Here is a 21,962-nt window from a genome sequence, read left to right as displayed (position 1 = left end):
ACTTAGTAATACAAAAGAAGACATTATTGATGCATGCAACAATTTGGATAAATCTCAAAAACATTATAGTGAGTGAAAGAACTACACAGAAAAAAAGAACAACCTAATGATTACATTTATGTGATATTCTAGAACAGACAAAACTAATTAATGGTAGAAAAATTCAGAAGGGTGCTTGCTTCAGCAGATAGGGACTTACAAGCGGTATGAGGAAACTTTCTGGGGGTAGCAGTGCTCTATTGATAGAGGTTTGGGTTACATAGGTGCATGCATTGATCAAAACTCAGTGAATATATATTTAAAATCTGTGTATTTCTCTTTTTAATTAATTTTATAGTGATTATTAAAACAATTTTTTTGAGACAGGGTCTTGCTCTGTCACCCAGGCTGGAGTATGGTAGCATGATCTCTGCTCACTGCAGTCTTGACCTCCCAAGCTCAAGCGATTCTCCCACCTCAGTCTCCTAAGTAGCTGGGACCACAAGCACGTGCCATCATGCTCAGCTAATATTTTCTTATTTTTAATTTTTTGTAGAGCTAGGGTTTCACTGTGTTGTTGCTCAAGCTGGTCTCAAATTCCTGGGCTCAAGTGATCCTCCCACTTCAGCCTCCCAAAGTGCTGGGATTACAGGTGTAAGCCACTGCACCTGAACTGCATTTCTTATTCTAGCTCACTGAAGTATTTAGGAGGAAGTATACTGATGTCTGCAAATTAATTTGAAATGTATCAAAAAATAAAGACTGATGGATGGCTAGAGGGAGGGGTAGATGGATAAGCCAAGTATATGTGATAAGCCAAGTATAGTAAAATGTTAATGGTTGAATGGGGGCTAGGAGGGTTCACTGTAAAATTCTTTCAACTTTGCTGTATAAATAATTTAATAATAAATACGTTTGGGGATAAACAAAGGAAAATAAACTCATGTCTTTGTACCAAATTTGACCTCTGGACCATAAATGCACATTCTCTCTGTCTGTCTGTCTATCTATCTATCTATCTATCTATCTATCTATCTATCTATTTTTTTAAATTTCTTTTTTAGAGATGGTGTCTCGCTATGTTGCCCAAGATGGTCTTGAACGCTTGGCCTCAAGCAATCCTCCCACCTCAGCCTCCCAAGTAGCTGGGATAGAGGCATGAGCCACTGCTCCTGGCTCTGTGTTTTTTGAAGAATGAAGAATCCTGAGGATTAAGGCTAATGTACCAAGCACCTCACATGCTGAAACTAGAAAATGACCTCATAAATAAGAGTGGACCTGGAATGTTTCCTAGAGCAAGCTCAGACATAATTCATATGGAAAGGCATCCACAAAGAGGCTGTTGAAAGCCTGTTGGCTTCAACAGGAAGCTGGGGGAGCCTGATGTTTTAGGAAAGCCTCTAGATGAATCGCAAACCAAGCAGGGCCCATGTCTGACCCTCTTTGGCCAGCCACATTCACAAGATGGAAAGCCAATTAGTGAAGGAAAAGGTCTATTCAATAAAATGAAAACCTGGTTCTTGGCTAACATAAGTCAAATTAGTTTCTCAGAATTGACAAATCTCTCAGTATTTCTTTGTTTTGGAGCCACTGCTACCCAGGCAACGTGGGTCCTGAGGTAAGTGGGCAGGATAATGACTGTTTGGTGTCATGATTGCTCTTCTCTGAAATAGCAAGAACCTCCTCAAGGCAGCAGCTGGGATAAAAAGCCTTAGAAGAGATGAGTTTACTTAGTTCAGTTTCTTTTGCCTGTCAAGTTTGGGAATTAAGTTAGTCAAAAGCACAGTCAAAAGACCTTGAACTGTGTGAAAACGCCTGAACTTCCCCTGCTTCACTCTCATCTCCTAACCAGAGAGCTCTCCCATGACTTCAAGCTATAAATCAGACCCTCCTCTGCACACCGTCAGAACAGTTCTGTGTGAAGAAGCGGCTGACAGGAGGAGAACTCAAATTTGTGGAGTGCTTACTATGCTCTAGGCATGTTGCTGGGCACTTACACCATGCTGTTTTATTGGATATCCATCAGAACCCTGAAAGTCAGGACTATTTTCCCTTTAGACGAATGAGAAAAATGAGGCTCAGAAAGATTAAAGAACTTTCCTAGGGTTTCATGACCAATACGTGGTTGACATCAGCACAAGGCTGCGTGACTCCAAAGCTGGAGGAGATACTAATGGGGACAGACAAGCGGGAGAGGTGGCCGGTGAACCTGCTGGATGGTTTTGTTGAGCTCCATAAATGGGTCCAGCCATGGACAACAGGCAGGCGGAAGAAGGACCAGAGAAGATTTTGTTGATACAACCAAGAAAGCTAGTGGCCATCATCCTCCCTGCAGCAACTGCTTCCCTGCTCCCCAAAGTCCAACTTTTGGAGAAACACTGATACAAATAATAGGGTTAGAGACCTTTTATTTTTAAATTCTCTTTTTCCCTTCTACTAAAGAAAGGCTTTTACCTGAACCATAAAAGAAGGTAGCTACAGAAGGAATAAAACTATAATCAAGGAAGTCATAAGACAAGGAGGGCATCATTCATTTCACTAAAAAGTAGGTTCTGCTTGTTACAAAGCTGGGTAAGAGAGAAAGAATATGCTGCAACATGCAGTGCCCATGTAAATCATTAAGTTAATTTGACAATGGCCTGACCTAACTCCAGGTATCTTCAGGGCATCTATGATGCCATCGTTGCCTAGTTAACAAAAGTAATCCACAAATAAAGTAATGGAATTCCTTATATTCTGCTCAGTTTCAAATTAGCCTAAGGTATCCTTAATGTTTTTGCCATCTTGTGAGTCATAAATTGTCAGTGAGGATTGTCCACAACTCTGGGACTCAAATGGTTATTGAATTGGACTGGACACACTGCAGACATTGAGATGCCATGTAACCAGTTCTTAACTGATCAACCCCTGAAAAGGCTATCATTACAAATAAAATGAATTAAGTCATCAATAACATCACTAAAAATAACAATTCCACAAGTTTATGAGCCTAATATAGGATTTTACTTACATATTTGCAACCTTTTCAGTACCTTGGCTGTGACAGGGACCAGGTAATGGGCACAGTGGACTCTGATTTTTTTTTTTTTTTTTTTTTTTGAGATGGAGTCTCACTCTGTTGCCCAGGCTGGAGTGCAGTGGCACAATCTTGGCTCACTGCAAGCTCCACCCCCTGAGTTGACACCATTCTCCTGCCTCAGCCTTCAGATTCAGAGTAGCTGGGACTACAGGCTCCCGCCACCACGCCCAGCTAATTTTTTGTGGTGTTTTTTTGTATTTTTAGGAGAGACGGGGTTTCACCATGTTAGCCAGGATGGTCTCGATCTCCTAACCTCATGATCCGCCTGCCTCGGCCTCCCAAAGTGCTGGGATTACAGGCGTGAGCCACTTTGCCCGGCCTAGTGGACTCTGATTTTAAAATCATTCACTTTGACCAGGGTAAGATTTTTTTTTTTTTTTTTTTCCTGACACAGGTTCTTACTCTGTCACCCAGGCTGGAGGGCAGTGGTGCAATCTCAGCTCACTGCAGCATCAATTTCCAGGGCTCAAGCGATCTTCCCACATCAGCCTCCCAGGTAGCTGGGACCACAGGTGTGTGTCACCATGCCCGGCTAATTTTGCCTTTATTCTTTGTAGAGATGAAGTCTCACTATGTTGTCCAGGCTGGTCTGGAACTCCTGGGCTCAAGTGGTCCTCCTGCCTCAGCCTCACAAATTGCTGGGATTATAGGCATGAGCAACTGCACCTGGCCCAGGTAAACTACTGATTTTGGCTTGAGGTGAGTGATAGAAATGTGGGCACTGACTTTTGAATTAGAAATATTCAAGGGTCACTTTGAATGTCTGCGAACAACTCTCAAAAGCAAACATCTCTCTATTCTGAGGTCCTATGGGAACTGCAAAGTACTCCTTTTTCAAAACCATCTCACCCTGGTATCTGAAATGCTCCTGTTATTCACTCCTCTTATTAAGGTGTTGATGATTCCTATTAAAATGGAAACAGTATGGAAAAAAACCATACATTAAGTCATTACTAGTGGGACATTGTGGGGCAAGATCACAAGTTTAAAGTTTGATTACCTGGGCCTGAATTCCAGTTTTGTCCCTTTTCCTCCCAACCGTAGCCAACTTATGTAACCTTTCTGAACCTCAGCATTCTTTACTCAGAAGTGGATTGTTGTGCCATGTGAAGATTAAGATAATGTAAATGCAGTTCCCAGCATTGTGCCAGAACCGAATTAGGAGCTCAAAAAGGAATAATTATCATTATTACCAATATGGTCACCAACACAGCTCCAATTAGTTTACTAGATTAGCTGGTTTGTCATCTAGCAGCCATAAAAGGGAATGGGACCGAGAACAAGGTAGCTTTGATGGGCAGGAAGGTGTAAAGAGTGGGCTAGAAGAGGGACCCTGCTGGAGTGGGCAGGCTGGGTCAGCACATCTCACTTGGGCAGGAGTCTGGGCGTGCAGGGGGCTGTGAATCATTCGGGTACCAGGGAGTGATCAGAGATGAAAAAGAGAAGATGCAGCCAAGCAGCAACATAACAATGGCTAGTTTCATGAAATGAATCAAAGAAGGAATAAATTCATATTGTCTTACATAGATGGATCATATAACGCCAATTCTGACCTTCCCTGCTTCCACATATCCTGATTCAGCACTACTAAGAAGCAGCACCAGATGTCTGGAGGTATTGTGTATGATTGACAGCCAGAGAGCCTTATCTTGGATGAGGAAACCAAAGCACGGAGAGATGAGGTAATTTGACTGAGGTCACACAGGTAGCAAGTGGTGGGGCACAAGTGCTTGACGGGCATTTGCAGGGAGTGCTAATTACTCTTCAGCAGGAAAAGGGAACTAGCCCAGGAGCGGAGGTGGGCACTGGGAAGTGCTTTTGCTAGGATTTCGAGTAGCAAAAAGTAGTTACCCGGAACTTTCCACTAGCTAGAAAATCTGCCTCTCAATGCAAATCTACAGGAAACAAATGGAATTTTGTTGGGGCGAGGGGAATGTGTGCGTTTGACATGAATGAAAAATACAACAATTCTGGTGGGTGCCCAGAATATGCATGTTTATCTGCTGAAATACCTGGGTAATTTTAGGAGCATGTGTGTGGCTAATGGAGGATGAGAAAGCATCCTATCTGGACTGCTTCAGGATCACCAATTGAAAAAATTTTCTGAATTAAGACTACTGGCCAACTAAAACAGAAACTCTTATACTGTGAAGATAAAATCCTAAACAACACTCAGTTGATGCTAAATTAAGTATCTCTTTGTGAGAAATCACTATTACACTCTCTGCAAGCTGTTTAAATTTTTTTAGAGTTCCAAGCTAGTACAAGTGATGCCAAACATCACAGACAAGTGATCTCCCACAAGGAAGAAAAAAGGGAATGAAGAAAATGGGGGAAGAGGTGAGGGAATAAAAAGAAATAAGATAGAGGTAAATTTTCCAAATAGGAAAAGAGATTAAAAGGTAGCACAAAAAACTAGAGTTTAAAGTTCTGGGCAATTCACAGACAATAATCTCAATCTCTCTCTCTATTTTTCCCTATCAAAATTTAATTGCATTTATCAACATTATAGATAAAACCATTAAACAATCAAGACCAAGATCATTCAGGATATTTCAGAAAGAAACAGACTCCCAAAATTAGCCTTTCAGGCTTTTATAGATCACCTTTATCTGATGTTACAGACATTTAAAAAATTTTAAATGTATTTTCTTATTGAGGTATAATTTGCATATAATAAAATGCACAGATTTTTAATTGTACAGTTCAATACATTTTGACAATAGTATATATCTGTGTAACCACCAGAATAAGCAAGGTATTTACGGTACCCCAGAACCTTCCCTCGTGTCTATTCCCAAACAAGCTGCCTGCATAACCAGGACACTGTTCCAGCTTCTATCACCATAGATTAAATTTGACTGTTCTGGAATATCACAAAATTAGAATTTTACAGCAGGTACTTGTATATTGTTTTTGAGATTTATCTATGTTAATTAATCCTCGCAGCCTTACCCTGTTATAGAGAGCACTGCCCCCATTTTACAGATGAGGAGACTGAGGCTCAGAAAATGGGGAGATATGTAGCCAGGTCATTTGGCTTTGTAGGATGGGAATTCAAGTCCAGGCATGCCAAGTCTAAGCTGAGAGGTTAATTTTCAAAATCCACCACCACCCCCCAAAACCATGAATGGAGAAAAAGTAAAATCAACCAAGAATGCTCAGGGTTTCAGCAAAAAAGGCCTGTCTTGAGGAAGCAATTTAAAATATAAAATACAGAGGTCAGAATAAACTTTTTAAGATTCAAGGGAAGACTGGAAGAGCCACAAGAGTCACAACTGACTGTTGTGAAATCTATGAAGTAATGCAAGATGAAATAAGAATACGATAAAGATTTTGTTCATGCTGGTATTAAAAGTAGTAAGATGTTGACAATTTAGGCCTCTGAAGGCTCCTTTATATGCGTTGCTATTATCTAGCTCAGCTGCTGAAACCTGCAGTTTTAAAGGCAGGAGAGTGGAACATCCCGTGATAGCACCTGGGTTATTTATCATTAAGTATAACCCTGCTACACTATATTTTATTATGCTGCCTTTAAAAAAAGATAATACAAGTATGGTTAATTTGCTTCTCTTCTTTATCTATACAGTGTCATGACCCACCATGGCTTTGTCCCATGAGATTTGTTTTTTTTAACCAAAAAGAAATCCACAAGAAACTCTCCCTAAAAATTCCATTAATAACCTCTTTCAGCGCGTATAGGTTGCAGGGTCTGGAACTAAGAATGTTTTAATCTCTTCAGCAAAACAATGTCTCATAATGATGTACAGGACTATTGCTGTACTGATGAAGAATCATACATAATTCAGCACCTTTCACTTGGCACCACTGTGATATCCTCATTAGCCGTGGCTCACAGTGTCTGTCAGATGGTGTCCATGCGAACGCAGGCATTATATTGTCTTTGAGATGTGCAGCTGCTTCCATGACACTGCCAGTATATAAAAACATGACGCCAGTTTGTTTTATTTAGTGCTAAACCTTCCAGTTTGTAAAAACAAGGCTGACACAGAGCCTGACATGAGGCAGTGAAAATAATTAGCTCTCATTTTCTCAGCCTCCTATTTCCTTCTCCCTGCTGTGTTCTCTTTCCACTAAACCACCACATGTCAGTCGAAATGGGAGGCAATTAGTGGGCTCATTTCAGTCCCCACAACTGTGCTGAAAAGAAAGTATTTATGATGGCACAATGAACAGCTGAAAGATTAAATAACATTTGCCTTTTGAAAAGAAAATGACTTCTAGCTAAATGGGCAATTTTTGATTATTCTCAAACAAGCTTAGAGTAGTTGGTTTTTAAAATACAAGAAAGGAAAATGAGTCATTTTTAGGTGAAAGAATCAAATAAAACTTGACACAGTAATGCAAATAACCGATGTTTTATTGCAAAATATGTAAATGCGTTATACCCTTAACAATGGCTTGTGTCTAAGGTCAGGGCAGATTGGTGCCAAGTAGACACCAGTGGAGATAAGGTTGTTATATTGCCTTTTGGGGGGTTGTTATTTGAGTTATGTATGAAAAAGGGGCTTTAAGGATGATGTTAAAGTGAAACAAATCAAGTGAGACATACTTTCATATGATGCATTACACACTTGACTGTCTAAAATGGTTCAGATGTTAGTTGACATGTTTGGAAAGGGCTTTTTTCCCCTTAACTGTATTTGAAATTGGAAAGTACTAGGTCTTCATGATGGAAAAAAATAATAGTAAGTCTTGCTATTGATTTCTGAATAATTAAGAATCTATTCTATGTCAGAGTGGGTTTCTTAACGAATATAGAAGTTGATCTCACTTACCTAAGCACGGCTTTAACATTTTTAAATACTGGGAAATCTACTGCAAATAAAGTTTTATCCAGGATCCTCAAAATATAAAAACAGCTGTTCTACCTGCTAAGTTCTTCTCCTCCCACCCCATGACTTTAGGGGTGACTCGAAGAAATATGATTTTCAAAGAAACACTAACCTAGTTAGTAGGCATTGTTTACCAGTTGAGCTATTATCGATTCAAGTCCTAATGTCCAGGATTGATAAGGCTGTCCTACATCCTTGATTTTCCAACATAGTGCTTTTTAATTTTACTTCAAATAGTCTGTCTCTTTTATAGTTGATTATTCTCAACACCTAATTTTTGGTTTAGAAAACAGAAGCCACTGTGAGTACTGAGGTCTCTCGCTGCAGAACTTGCAGTGATCCTCAGAAGCTTTTGAAAACTTTCTTCTAAAAGCAAAGATCTCTCTCCTATAGACAACTGTGCCTGTCATCAAGGAGTCACAACTATGACTGTTTCCACGTTTTTTAAAGACAGTCACAAATTTACATTTTGTTTTTCTGTTTCCAAACTATATTCTTACTTTTTACAAAATTGAATCCCAATTTTTGATTTATGCATTATGGTCAGTATGAGACAATATGACAAAATGAGACAATGGTGACCCAGAGACCTAAGCCAACTGACAATAGATTCATTAGGAGACTGGAGCTCTCTTTGAGTTAAAGACACTTCTTATTATAGTTGGTAACCAGCAATAATGTGCTTGTAATTTATTCGAGCCTATGTTTTATCATGTACATCACTATTTTAAAAGGAATTCGTAATCTTGATTAAGAAGACTAAGAGAGACCCAATAGTGTGCTGGAGCCAGCTCTCATGAGCTGATTGCTTACAGCCATTCCCAACTTCAAATCCAGTGATGCCAGATTGGTAACTTGAAATCGGCCATAGTGGGAATTTTTCACACCATGGAGATCTACACATGCTAAAAACCAGGGCTTTCTCCCATTGTTAGACACTTCCTGGCATGCTAGCGTGTATGCAGGACTGTCATTCCATTCAGCAGGTATGCACTGAGCACCTCGCCTAGTTCTGCTCTAGCTCTCTAGCTCTATAGGTGGCTGTTCAACCCATTTGACAAAGTACATTGCCACACTCTGTAATTATAAATCAGCAGTGACTTATGCAGTTGTAAAATTCTGAACTGCATTTGCTTCTTTGCTCAATTAAAACTTGTGTTTCTTTCTCATTTTTAAAAAACCACTTTATTGAGATATGACTGATATATGAAAAGCTCTACCTATTTAATGTATATAACCTGATGAGTTTGGAGATACATATATAAGACAGAGTAGGGACGGGGCTCAACCCTACCCCCCCAACTAGTATATTTTTTTCCATACATCCTCACTCACCATGAGAACTTGTAAACTGTGTGACGAAACTGAGAAGCAGCATTCCACCGTCAATCTCAAGGGAGTTAACCCTGTCACCCGCATGCACACAAAACCAAGAAAATGACCCATCCTAACCTCTTGCCTCATTATACTACTAAAATCCCCGCCCCAGGAGCTTATCTGCCATTTTTTGATCATGCGATGCATGTATTAACATGATTTCCCACTTCGCCTGCACACCCTGTGCTCTGTCCTGCACATGTAATGACTTTCGCTTGCCTCATGCTTATTCATGTCACCCTTCTTAAAACACTGCAAGACCTGCCCTCAGAGAGCCAGTCAGAGAACTCTTGCTCCCATGCTGTCTCCCTTGGGCTTGAGCATAGGCCCCAGTAAAGCCTTGTCTGGGAAACTTTCTCACCCTCATGTTAATTTCTGTTGCATGAGAACTCAAGAACAGGTAGGTAATGTGTGCACCTATGAGACCATCACCACAACCTATACTGTAAACATTTATCTATCACCTCCAAAAGTTTCCTCCTGCCCTCTTATTTATTAGTTATTATTTTTATAAGAATGCTTAACATGAGATCAAATTTGCAAATTTTAAGTATATAACAACCTGCTGTTAGAGATACTATGCTGTACAGTAGAGCTCTAGAACTTACTCATCTTAGATACTTAGGCACACAAATTCATGTGTGCATACATGTATGTTTTTCTCTCAAAAAATAGTTGATCATGGAAATAAACTTCCCTACACTTAATTTTTAATAAACACAAGATATATCAAAGTAAAGTGCTTTCTGCTCTTCTGAAATTTCCAAAAAGTGTTGGCTTTATACTTACAAAATCCTTTTCTTTGTGCCCTGTTATTTTATTCATGTTTATCTATCCATTTATAAAGATTGCACAATAGGGGAAAAAAAAGCCTTATTTGACAGTTTTTGATACTTATAGTGCTCTGAGAAAGGGCCTGGAGATTCAACTAAGTTTATTAAAAGCAACATTTTATAAGCAATGTAATAAGGACTTAAAAGCACAATACAAGTGGGAAGCATTTGTAAAAAGCCGAATTTTTAACCTATAGATGACGTGGCTGGAAAAGCAGAACTATTGATTGAATTTCTTCCACTGCGGAGTGGGAGAAGAGGCCAGGTGTTAACAATGGCAAGGGTGGAAGGCAGGAGAGGGAGTTGGCTGGGCAGGAAAGTCCTCTATTGATAAGCTTCCACTTTGTGGGCATCAGTAATTCTGCTTCTACCTCTTCCAAAGGTTCCTCTCATTTACTCTTCCTACTTTTCTTGCCTCTCTGAAATAGGAAATGGGAAGTGATGGTCATCTGGGAAGGAGTGGCTCCAGTCTGGAAGCCTGGTCTTTATTTAAGGACCCACTCATAGGTAGCCGGCGTGTTCGGAGAGTTGGGAGGGGCAGCGTGCTGTTTCCGTTACTTTTCCCCTAACCTCAGTCTCTTATCTATGTCAGGTTATCAGTTTAGACCCATGGGAACCCAGCTTCAATCAGGTTTCCTTTGCCTCACTGGGGAGAGGAGGAAATAAGGATGCAAGGAACAAAGTCTGTGACGGTTGAGCATTTGTAAGGAATGGACGACTCCCCAAAGAGTTCCTTCCTAATTCTGCTTTTGAATTTTTATGACACACGAAGTCTCAAAAAGATCTTGGTGAGAAAACTGCTGGGTGATTTGATAGTTTATCTCTTGGCAATTTGAGAATCAATATTCCTGCGTGGTGAGCTGATAAGAGATATAATAATAAAATCTAGGCAGCCGAATATTTTAATAAAAAGGGGTGGTTGCCACCCTGGGGAGCGCATGAAGTCGCCTGAGATTCTGGAAGCCGCTTTCCTTTTGTGCCAAGTCAAAGGCCTTAGATTGTAAAACACAGGGCACTTTGATTGCAAAAACAAAAATAGTGGTAATGTAGAATTAACTGACCCCCAAATGCCTTTTCATTACCAATATCCTTATTTTGGAGGACAATGGTATCTTCCAAAATGAGGCAGTGTGACACAGTAGTTAGACCCTTAGACTGAATTTGCCCCTTACTAGGTTGGAGCCTCTGGTGAGGAGTTTCACCTCTGTGCCTCAGTTTCCTCATGAAGAGGATGATACAGAGATAATGTTCCCTGTCATGTTGAGTTGAAACAATTACACAAATATGCCCTTTGCAAAGTGCTCACCAGAAGTACGAAGGAATAATAATTATCCCTAGCATGGGAAACATTCAAGCAGAGAAAGACACAATTTCTGCCAGTTTGACTGTCGTAACTTCCAGGTTGTCTCCACATATGATGTCATCTAAATTATTATTATTATTTGAGATGAGTCTTGCTTTGTTGCCCAGGCTGGAGTGCAATGGTGCGATCCTGGCTCACTGCAACCTTGCCTCCTGGGTTTAAGCGATTCTTCTGCCCCAGCCTCCCAAGTAGCTGGGACTACAGGCGCAGGCCACCACACCCAGCTAATTTTTATACTTTTAGTAGAGATGGGGTTTCACCATGTTGGCCAGGCTGGCCTCGAACTCCTAACCTCAAGTGATCTGCCCGTCTTGGCCTCCCAAAGTGCTGGGATTACAGGCATGAGCCACTGTGTCTGGTCTATGTCATTTAAATTAATAATTAACTTTACTATTTAGGAGCAGGTCAAGTAAATGCGGGTAAAACCTGTTTCGCTTATTAATTTAAATTGCCAGTGAAGCCTTTGGTCTAATCATGATGTTTTCCCTGCTAGGTTGTTTCAGAAAAAGCACATTTCACTTGTGGGAGAATTCTTGTAAGCATCAATGGGGCTGGAGCCTGGTCAGGTCCTGGCTCTTTGGAGGGATGTGGCTGTGAAGACTAAGCGCATGGGCAAGATGGCCCTGCAGCCACTCCTGATTATGATAGCAGGGCAGGCACTCAAACACAGATCACCTTCCAGGGTTCTGCAAATCAACCTCGCTTTGTGCCATCATCCATCTGCTTCTAAAATGAAGCTAAGAAAAATAACTTAATCTGAATTCTTAGGACAAAGGTGGACAGGGTTTTTCCTTTACCTATTTGTGTATAAGGTAATATTTTCCTGGCTTGCTCTTAGTAGGCTTAAAGTTGTGGAAATGACATAATTTTAAGGGGTAGTTAGTGGGTGGTCCTTCTCAAATGCAAAGGGAAAATGTAGCTACTATTTTCATGATAAAGTCACTGTCATACCTTATTCTCAATGGCTGCCATTACAACACATTTTTCATTTTACTTGTAAAAGAAAAGGTGAAATCCAGCAAATGCCTCTGCTATGCAAACTCCTAGGTTGGAGAGAACTTGCAAAGCTCCAATTTTCTCTTGGAAAGCTTATTCCGGTCATGGAGGTGGGGGTGGACTTAAAGGCTTCACCTCTCCCATGAAGAGGGTTTCTGAGAACTTGGTTAATTGGGATGTGGAGGAAGCCTTTTTTTCTTGGGTTCTATCTTTAAGGCCCAAGGCAACAAGGTTTTCGTGTGGGGAATGAAATTTCAATTCAAAGCACATTAATCAGAAAATATTTCATAATGCTAAGACATAGGCTGGCATAGCTGGTATAATTTAGAACAGGACAGTAATTTATTCTAGGACTGTTTTATATAGGTTTACAGATGGCTTCAATGTTGTGGGTCAGGTGTGAGATCTAGCACATATTTACTACAAAGACAATAATAAAGATGTAATTTCTGGTCTTAGCTCTGTCCTTGCCTCATCCCAGGCAAGTCATACACTTTCTCTTGTTATCTCTTTCTGAATCAGCAACGATGATACTATGAGTTATGCATCTCACTCAAATGCTAACGGGATAAAGGAGATGACATTTATAGAATACCTGAGCTCTTTAGAAATGTATTATCTAAGCAAAAGCTTTAAGCATTATATTCAGGAAATTATTCTGCAACTGCCCACCAACCTCTTCAAGCCCCAGTAAAATACTCATGGTTCCAAAAAAGCTTTTCCTGATGAACCTCACCCATTCCAGTCACTTCTTTATACTTTTAGCACCTTAGCATCATGTTCACATTGTATATTTCACTTTTGATCCACCACTTTATAACATCATCTCTCTAGTTGCCCACACTAGAAACCTCAGTCCCCTCCTGGCCCCTCCCTCCCAGTTGCTGCGTCTCCAGCTAGTGACACAATCTAATTCCGTTTCAGTGTGTCCTGGGACCATGGCACTGTCACAGGCTCAGCGCTTTGACATTTTTCACCTGGTTGTCTGCACTGCCCACTCACAGATCTTTCTCACTCTAGCCTGGCGGCCCCTTTCCAATTCATCCTTCTCTGTGCTTCTGAAAGATCTGTTAAAAACATAAATCTGGGCCAGGCGCGGTGGCTCCCGCCTGTAATCCCAGCACTTTGGGAGGCCGAGGCGGGCGGATCACGAGGTCAGGAGATCGAGACCATCCTGGTTAACACGGTGAAACCCCCTCTCTACTAAAAATACAAAAAATTAGCCGGGCGTGGTGGCGGGAGGCTGTAGTTGTAGTCCCAGCTACTCGGGAGGCTGAGGCAGGAAAATGGCGTGAACCCGGGAGGCGGAGTTTGCAGTTAGCCGAGATAGCGCCACTGCACTCTGGCCTGGGCGAAAGAGCGAGATTCCGTCTCAAAAAAACAAACAAAAAAACATAAATCTGATCCTATCTGCTCTCTTCTTAAAATCCTTAAAACTCCTTGGCTTAGCACATAAGACAGTGCTTTTTCTGGTCGCCAGCCCCCTTTCTGGGCACTCCCTTTGGCATCCCCCTGTTCCATGGTAAGTCTTTCTAGAGGGAGGATGCTTGAGTTGAGTCGTGAAGTCCCCTCAAAATTATTCCAAGAAAGAGCTCCCTGTGTTTTCCTGGCTTCACGCTTTTGAGCTTTTGCACACATGGTTTCTTCTGCCTTCAATGTCCTCTCCTTACCTAGTCATTCTTAGCGGCTTTAACATTTTGGCTTAAGCAACACTTCTACCAAGAAGACTTCAGGGACCCTCCCTCACCCCTTTCCCATCTGTTGTAGATCCTCATCCAGTGAACTCCCGTGGAACCATGTAAATGGCTTTGTAAAAACTCATCATTCTGTACCATAGCGTTTTGTGGATTTTGTCTATTGCTTATGATAAGCTGTAGGTTCTGTAAAGGCTGGGATTGTACTTTTTGATTTTGTATCAAAATCTAGCATCTACCTTAGAGCCAGGCACAAAGTAGGTCCTCAGTAAATGCCTGCCAAATGAACAGATAAAATTATTACTCTGGGCTGGGCGCGGTGGCTCACGCCTGTAATCCCAGCACTTTGGGAGGTCGAGCCGGGTGGATCATGAGGTCAGGAGCTCGAGACCAGCCTGACCAACATGGTGAAACCCTGTCTGTACTGAAAATACAAAAATTAGCCGGGTGTGGTGGCATGCACCTGTAATCCCAGCTACTCAGGAGGCTGAGGCAGGAGAATTGCTTGAACCCGGGAGGCGGAGGTTGCAGTGAGCCGAGATTGCACCACTGCACTCCAGCCTGGGCAACAGAGTGAGACTCTGTCTTAAAAAAAAAAAAAAAAAAAAAAAAAAAAAGATTACTCTGGATGGGTGACCAAGGAACAGCAGAGGATCAAAACCTGCAGCAACTTTAGGGCTTGTAGATAATCTATGACTCAAGAAGTCTACATCATTATTACCAAAAACAGACCATTGTATTCAGTTTCAAATATTATCCATAGCTCCTTATTTTTACTAAAAAATAGATTTTTCAGTTTTCCATATTAATAAATTATTTTTTTTAATTGAAAATATTTTCTTGGCCAGGCGCAGTTGCTCACGCCTGTAATCCCAGCACTTTGGGAGGCCGAGGTGGGCGGATCACCTGAGGTCAGGAGTTCGAGACCAGCCTGGCCAACATGGAGAAACCCTGTCTCTACTAAAAATACAAAATTAGCTGGGTGTGGTGGCACGCGACTGTAATCCCAGGCACTTCTGAGGCAGGAGAATCACTTGAACCAGGGAGTCGGAGGTTGCAGTGAGCCGAGATCGTGCCATTGTACTCCATCCTGGGCAACAAGAGCAAAACTCCGTCTCAAAAAAAAAAAAAAAAAAAAAAAAAAAATTTTCTTGGTTGAGATCTCTCTTCACAAGTCTTTTCCAAGGAAATTTTTTCTCTCTTCTTTTACCACCTACAAGCCATAACAAAGCTTAAAGATAACTCATAAACTCAATGTCATGGAATCAAGAAAACCAGAAAAGGCAATTGAAATGTGCAATTTGTTTACCATCAGATGAACTTAGGGGTGGCCACAGCTGCAGAATCTCAGGGTTAGAAGTGCTTCTGATATTGTTGGAGACAGAAGAACTTACTTTCCTGTCCCCTTTCTGTAGCTCCTTCTAACAACAGGAATGAATAGACAGTGATCCATTCACAGAGAGAAAACTATTCTTATGTAAGAAACCTGGATCCAGAGCAGCTCTCACTCAACCAAAGTCTGTGGCCGAAACAAGGGAGGTAAAGATTTTCATTCAGCAGGTAAAGAAATAACTGCAGTGGTGCAGGCAAGACACATTCTTGCATAGATGTCTAGAAAGGGCATCTTTAAAAAAAAATTTAATGTTTTTGGGTATATACTAGGTGTATATATTTTGGGGGTACATGTGATTTTTTTTTTTTTTTTTGAGATGATGTCTCACTGTTGCCCAGGCTAGAGTGCAGTGGCACAATTTTGGCTCACTGCAGGCTTGACCTCCTGAGCTCAAGTGATCCTTCCCACTTTAGCCTTTCCAAGTAGCTAGGACTACAGGCTTACACCACTACACCCAGCTACTTTTTGTATTTTTTGTAGTGATGGGATTCCACCGTGTTGCCCAGGCTGGTCTCGAACTCCTAGGCTCAAGCGATCCACCAGCCTCAGCCTCCCAAAGTGCTGGGACTACAGGTGTGATTCACTGTGCCCAGTCTTTGTGATGCTTTGATACAAGCATATAATATGTAATAATCACATTAGGATAACTGAGGGCATCCATTACCTCATTTCTTTGTGTTACGGACATCCCAGTTCTACTCTTTTAATTATTTAAAAACATATAATTATTGTTGACTGTAGTCACCCTGTTGTGCTATCAAATAATAGATTTTATTCATTCTGTCTGTGTTTTCACCCATTAACCATCCCAGCATCCTCTTGCCCTCCCCCGCTATGCTTCCAAGCCTCTGGTAATCATCATTCTACTATCTCCATGAGTTCAAGTGTTTTAATTTTTAGCTTCCGTCTTTCTGCGACTGGCTTATTTCACTTAACATAATATCCTCCAGTTCCATCCATATTGTTGCAAATGACAAGATTTCATTCTATTTGGGAACAGTATGCCATTGTGTATATGTACCACATTTTCTTTATCTATTCATCTGTTGATGGGCACTTAGGTTTGCTTCCAAATGTTGGATTTTGTGCACAGTGCTGCAATAAACATAGGAGTACAGATATCTCTTCAATATATTGATTTCCGTTCTTTTGGTTATATACCTAGAGTGGGATTGCTGGATCATTTACATTCCCACCAACAGTGTACGAAGGTTCTCCTTTCTCCACATCCTCACCAGCATTCATTATTGCCTGTCTTTTGGATATAAGCCATTCTAAGTGGGGTGAGATGATATCTCATTGTGGTTTTGATTTGCATTTCTCTGATAATTAGTGACACTGAGCCATTTTCCATATACCTGTTGGCCATTTGTATGTCTTCTTTTGAGAAATCCCTATGCAGATCTTTTGCCCATTTTTCACTGGATTATTAGAAAGAGCATCTTTGGAAGGCCCAGGAAAAACTCAACCCCTCACAACAATTTCCAGTCATTCCCAGGCACTGGTTCCCAGGAATGGCCTGGAGCAAGCATGGTTTCACTGAGGAAAGGCCAGGGCCAGCTGAGCCTACCAGAGCAATCGATAGGCTCACACAGCTTGTGAGGTGTATTTATAAGGTCCCTTGGCTTCCCTCAAGGGAAGGCTTCCACATTATGAGTAGTTAAGAACTTGGGTTCTGAGACCAGAGCAACCTGCATTCAAATCTTTATTCTGCTATTTGCTAGCCATGTAACCCTTGGGCAAGTTATTTAACCTGTCCGAGCCTCAGTTTCCTCATTTGCAAAATGGGGGAAAGTAGTTTTCACACTTCAGTACTGTATGCCTGGTACACTAAGTGGTCAGTTAACAGAAGTTATCATTATTATCATTAGCTATTTATAGTAATCAAAAGTAACACAAACCTACTATAATTCTAATTCACAGGCTACCTAGGCCAAATAATTTTTCCAGACTTTCAAAATGACATAAACTGAGAGGCTTATTGAAGAAGTGTTGCTCAAATGCCCTGCCACCCTATTTAGAGCTGATAATTTGGGTCTCCACATGGCCTACAGTTTCATTCTTAGTTTTTATTCTCGGTATTATAAAGCTGCTTTCTCTTATGAATCAGCAGGAAGCTGTGACATGAGTGGTATACACAGTCTGGTATCCACGGCCTCCCTTCCCTGTCCATGCTTTACTGTGAGTTATCCTGATGTTTGGGTGGCCTCACATGGGCATCTTCAGCTGACTGAGAAAGTAAGATTCCTAGACTGGATTACAGAGGCAGCTGGCAGCCTTTCAGCTAAATTCTATTTTATAAAGTCTATAAATTTACTCAAAATCCAGTTACCAGCTGGTAGGGGGTGTATAAAACCATGGAGTTACAGAAGAGAAAAAAGAGTAGTTCGACTGAGATTTATCCAAAGGATTTAAAATGTGATTTACCTGTGGGCCAGTTCCTGGTTTCAAGTGAAAACCAAAAACCAGTTCCAGGTTCACTATTTTTTCCTCGTTTTCTTCAGGTTCACCTCCTGAGTCCTAAAACAGGAAACCAAGCACCAATTATTCTAGATGTTGTTTTTACTTCTCATGTAAAGAAGATGATATCATGGCACTAGTTTTTTTTTTTCTATTCTAATCTATTAACTTTTGGTTATTTTGGATTAAGCTACAAATTCTAATTATATCTACCAACAGAAATGACATATTATGCCTTTCAGGACTTTGCCAAGTGATTTATTTCATGCAGTTCAAATTGAATGTCACTGTCTTACATTTATCACAATGCATCTTGCATTGTGCAGTTTTACCCTAGAAATGCACTTAGCACCTCGAGATGCATTGTGAGATTTCAACCTCAGAGGTTCACAATACCCAGGGCATTTACAGGCTATTCCCAAAGAGGGATTACGCAGTGGATGGAGGATGCAAATGTGGATGGAGGATGAAGCAGAGGAACAAAACGAGTCTTTGAGGGCTTAGAGATGAAAAACTATAGCTGTTAGTGAATAAGTAAAGTTCTGTGTATGAATTGCAAGTATTTGCTGATTTTAAACAAAGTATGCCATATTCCTTTAAACTAGATTCAAAATGTTAAGTATACTAATATGTTATTCAAACAGTAAACCTCCCATCCCCTATGAAAGTGACGATCGAGCGCTCCAGGGTATGAATTCTCTCAGTGACTTACATGTTGAAAAGTATCCAGGGCCAGGTGGGAGGCCACATGACCTCACCTACAATGTTGGCACTTACAACTCCTAGCCACTAAAGTAAGGTGTGTTGTTCTTATCATGAACGAATTGTTAATATTTCAACTTGTGGGGAACAAGGGTGTTCAATTTATACACATCCCTTGCTTCAAAGGGTCTTTTGTTAGACAGATATGATGAAATTTCACTTCAAACAACCATTACCGACATTGGCAAATTTAGGTGTGGATGCAGCAGGTGCATGTGTCAATAAAGGTAGCATTAGTGTCGGTAAGAAAAACCTTACTTACCTTAATTAGTGGTGGGAAGTGAAACAAATTTATGTAATCATGGGTTAATTTCTCAATGGCTGACTGTAAAAAAAAAATCATATGACTTTATTAATGATCCAATAAGACCAAGAGAAGATTAAAATCATTGGGTACAAACAAAAACATTCCTTATTTACCTAGTTCATAAAATATCTTGGGGGCATTTATATCCAACGTCTATTTAGAATAAATCTCATTGTCCAAAGCAGTGTAGGTGGTTTGTAATTATTTAAAGGACCAGAAATTTTTAAAAATTATTTTTTATTTTGGAGACCAGGTCTCATTCTATCGTGCAGGCTGGAGTGCAGTAACGCTATCATAACTCACCACAGCCTTGAACTCCTGAGCTCAAGAGATTCTTCCATCTCATCCTCCCAAGTGGCTGGGACTCAGGCACACACCACCACACCCAGCTAATTTATTTTATTTTTTGTAGAGATGGGGTCTTACTCTGTTGCCCAGGCTGGTCTTGAAATCCTGGCCTCCTGCCTTGGCCTCTCAAAGTGCTGGGATTACAGGGATGAGGCCAAGAAAGAAGACATTTTAAAGATGTTGAACCTCAGACTAAGCAATAAATAAAACAATTTTTTCAAACGCCGGCAGAGTATAGTACTGAGAAGTGGATGTTCTATTGTACAGAATGCAGGTGCCACTCTGAATAACAGTGAGCAAAGCAGCACAGCACATAACACCAGACTTTCAGGAAGGCTAGAATCTCACTAAAAGGTTGATTGCATTATAAGAACATTTCTATGGATATGTGTCCAACATCCCCTCTGCCAATGAAACACAAATCTGAAAGGAAAGGAAGACAATTTAAATGATGATTTTTTGGATACTCAGCAGGCACAGTTCAGATTTTCTAAGAACTGATTGCAGAGAGAGTAAAAAAGTACCAACCTGAGAAAATTAGATGCATTTTATTTTAAAGCAAAATAAAAACTGTTGACAGCTGACAATGTAATGAACACTTATTGGGTGTTCAATCCTACTTCTTACACTCTACTCCTCCACACGAGGGCTTGCAGGCTCAGAGAAGAAGGGAGCCATGGTCAGGCTTAAAGGGAGGGACAAACACAAAGGAAAAGAATGGGTGGGGGCTGCGTGTGGTGGCTCACATCTGTAATCTCAGCACTTTGGGATGCTGAGGTGGGCGGATCATGAGGTCAGAAGTTCGAGACCAGCCTGACCAACATGGTGAAGCCCTGTCTCTACTAAAAATACAAAAATTAGCCAGGTGTGGTGTAGCCTGCGCCTATAATTCCAGCTACTCAGGAGGCTGAGGCAGGAGAATCGCTTGAATCCGGGAGGCGGAGGTTGCAGTGAGCCAAGATCGCACCATTGCACTTCAGCCTGGGCGGCAGAGTGAGACTCCAGCTCAAAAAAAAAAAAAAAAAAAAAGGTGGATATACTGCTCCACTGTCCAGTTTGATCACCTACCATTTAAGGACTGAGAGACTCTTGGAGAAAGTACACAACAATTGTGCCTTCCTCAGTGAAAGCGCAAAGAATAAAGGATGCATTCTTACCATCAGGCTGTGTGTGAGAAACACTTCTGACAAGGACCAGGAGGACTCCTCCAGTGTGGATCTACTCATCCCCAAAGGCCCAGCTTGGAGCATTACTTATCTTAATTGAGAGTCTATGCAGGGCCCTCCTAGAGTAAGTGCACATGACCTTTCCCTTTGTCTTTCCCTCTCATATAAACTTGTTGGAAATCCCCATGCTCTGGCTGAGTTTAGTGGTCACCTGTTGGCTGAGCCCCCACTGGGTAGCCATTCTTACATACAGCCCCAGCCTTGGCAGTAAGGGGGAGGGGTCCGCATTCCACACTTTGGAGACTGCCCCTCTGTGAATGACTGTCTTTAGAATGACTGAGTGCAGACTCAGGAGTTTGAGGGCAGTGTTAGGTCCCCCAACAGATGCAGGCTACTCCTTCATTTGGAGCTCTGGGCAGACCCTCTGCAGAGGTCGTAAAAAGAGGACATTACACTGACTCCACTCTAGTGGGTCAAATAATTTTTTTTTTTTACTTTTCAGTGGCTGCTTCCAACAGGGCTTTTTCTCTCTGCATGTTCCTTGGCTTCTCTGCAAGCTTAGACCCCTGTCCCCTGTCCCTGCCTTTTTTTTTTTTTTTTTTTTAGACAGGGTCTCACTCTATTGCCCAGGCTGTAGTGCAGTGGTGCAATCATAGTTCATGGCAGCCTCAACCTCTTGGGCTCAAGCGATCCTCCCACCTCAACCTCCCAGGTAGCTGGGACCACCACAGGTGTGCACCACATGCCTGGCTAATTTTTGCATTTTTTGCAGAGGCAAGGTTTCGCCATGTTGCCCAGTCTGGTCTCGAACTCCTGGTTTCAAGTGAGTTGCCCACCTTGACCTCCCAAAGTGCTGGGATTACAGGCTTGAGCCACAGTGCCTGGCCCTCAGACCCTTTCGACCACCGATTCTATCTTAAAGCTTTTCCAGCGTTTGACTTTTGTAACAGCATTCTCTCCTCATTTCCTACTTTGTGGACAGATATTCCTGTCTTCCTCTTCACTTTCCTGGCCACACACATCCTTTCTGCCAAAGACAGAAAGCTTCCTAGCTGGAAGAAGACTACTCTTGGGCAGGGTGTAGAGGTGCCTGTGCTTTCCTTTGTTTTATTATTATTTTTTAATGAGGTGAAATTCACATACCACAAAATTAACCATTTTAAAGTGGGCAATTGAGTGGCATTTAGCACATTCACGATGTTGTGCAACCAGTACCTCTATCTAGTTCCAAAGCATTTTCATCACCCCCAAAGGGGGCTCTACTCCCATTAGGCAGTCAATAACCCTTGCCTCCTCCCCCTAGCAGCTGGCAATCACTGATTGCTTTCTGTCTCTATGGATTCGCCTAT

The 21,962-nt window shown here is 41.4% G+C and overlaps 1 protein-coding gene and 1 long non-coding RNA gene across 8 annotated transcripts in view; one reads left to right on the top strand and one right to left on the bottom strand.

Moving 5' to 3' along the window:
* The window catches only part of MAP3K20 (mitogen-activated protein kinase kinase kinase 20), a 192,844-nt gene that overhangs the window by 11,426 nt on the left and 159,456 nt on the right, over positions 1 to 21,962 (bottom strand). For all 7 annotated transcript variants that reach the window (XM_055379179.2, XM_055379181.2, XM_031008621.3 and 4 more), the window contains 2 exons: positions 19,055 to 19,117; positions 17,998 to 18,090 (listed from right to left, as the gene is read on the bottom strand). In XM_055379179.2, the coding sequence (XP_055235154.1) occupies positions 17,998 to 18,090; positions 19,055 to 19,117 (156 nt within the window). The remainder of the gene's footprint in view (positions 1 to 17,997; positions 18,091 to 19,054; positions 19,118 to 21,962) is intronic.
* The window catches only part of LOC129531907 (uncharacterized), an 84,810-nt gene that overhangs the window by 24,530 nt on the left and 38,318 nt on the right, over positions 1 to 21,962 (top strand). The gene's annotated exons all lie outside the window — the stretch shown is intronic.

This window comes from Gorilla gorilla, chromosome 11 (genome assembly GCF_029281585.2).
Source record: "Gorilla gorilla gorilla isolate KB3781 chromosome 11, NHGRI_mGorGor1-v2.1_pri, whole genome shotgun sequence".
NCBI lineage: Eukaryota > Metazoa > Chordata > Mammalia > Primates > Hominidae > Gorilla > Gorilla gorilla.
The sequence above is the reverse complement of the archived record's forward strand: the minus strand, read 5'-3'. Positions and strand labels throughout refer to the sequence as shown.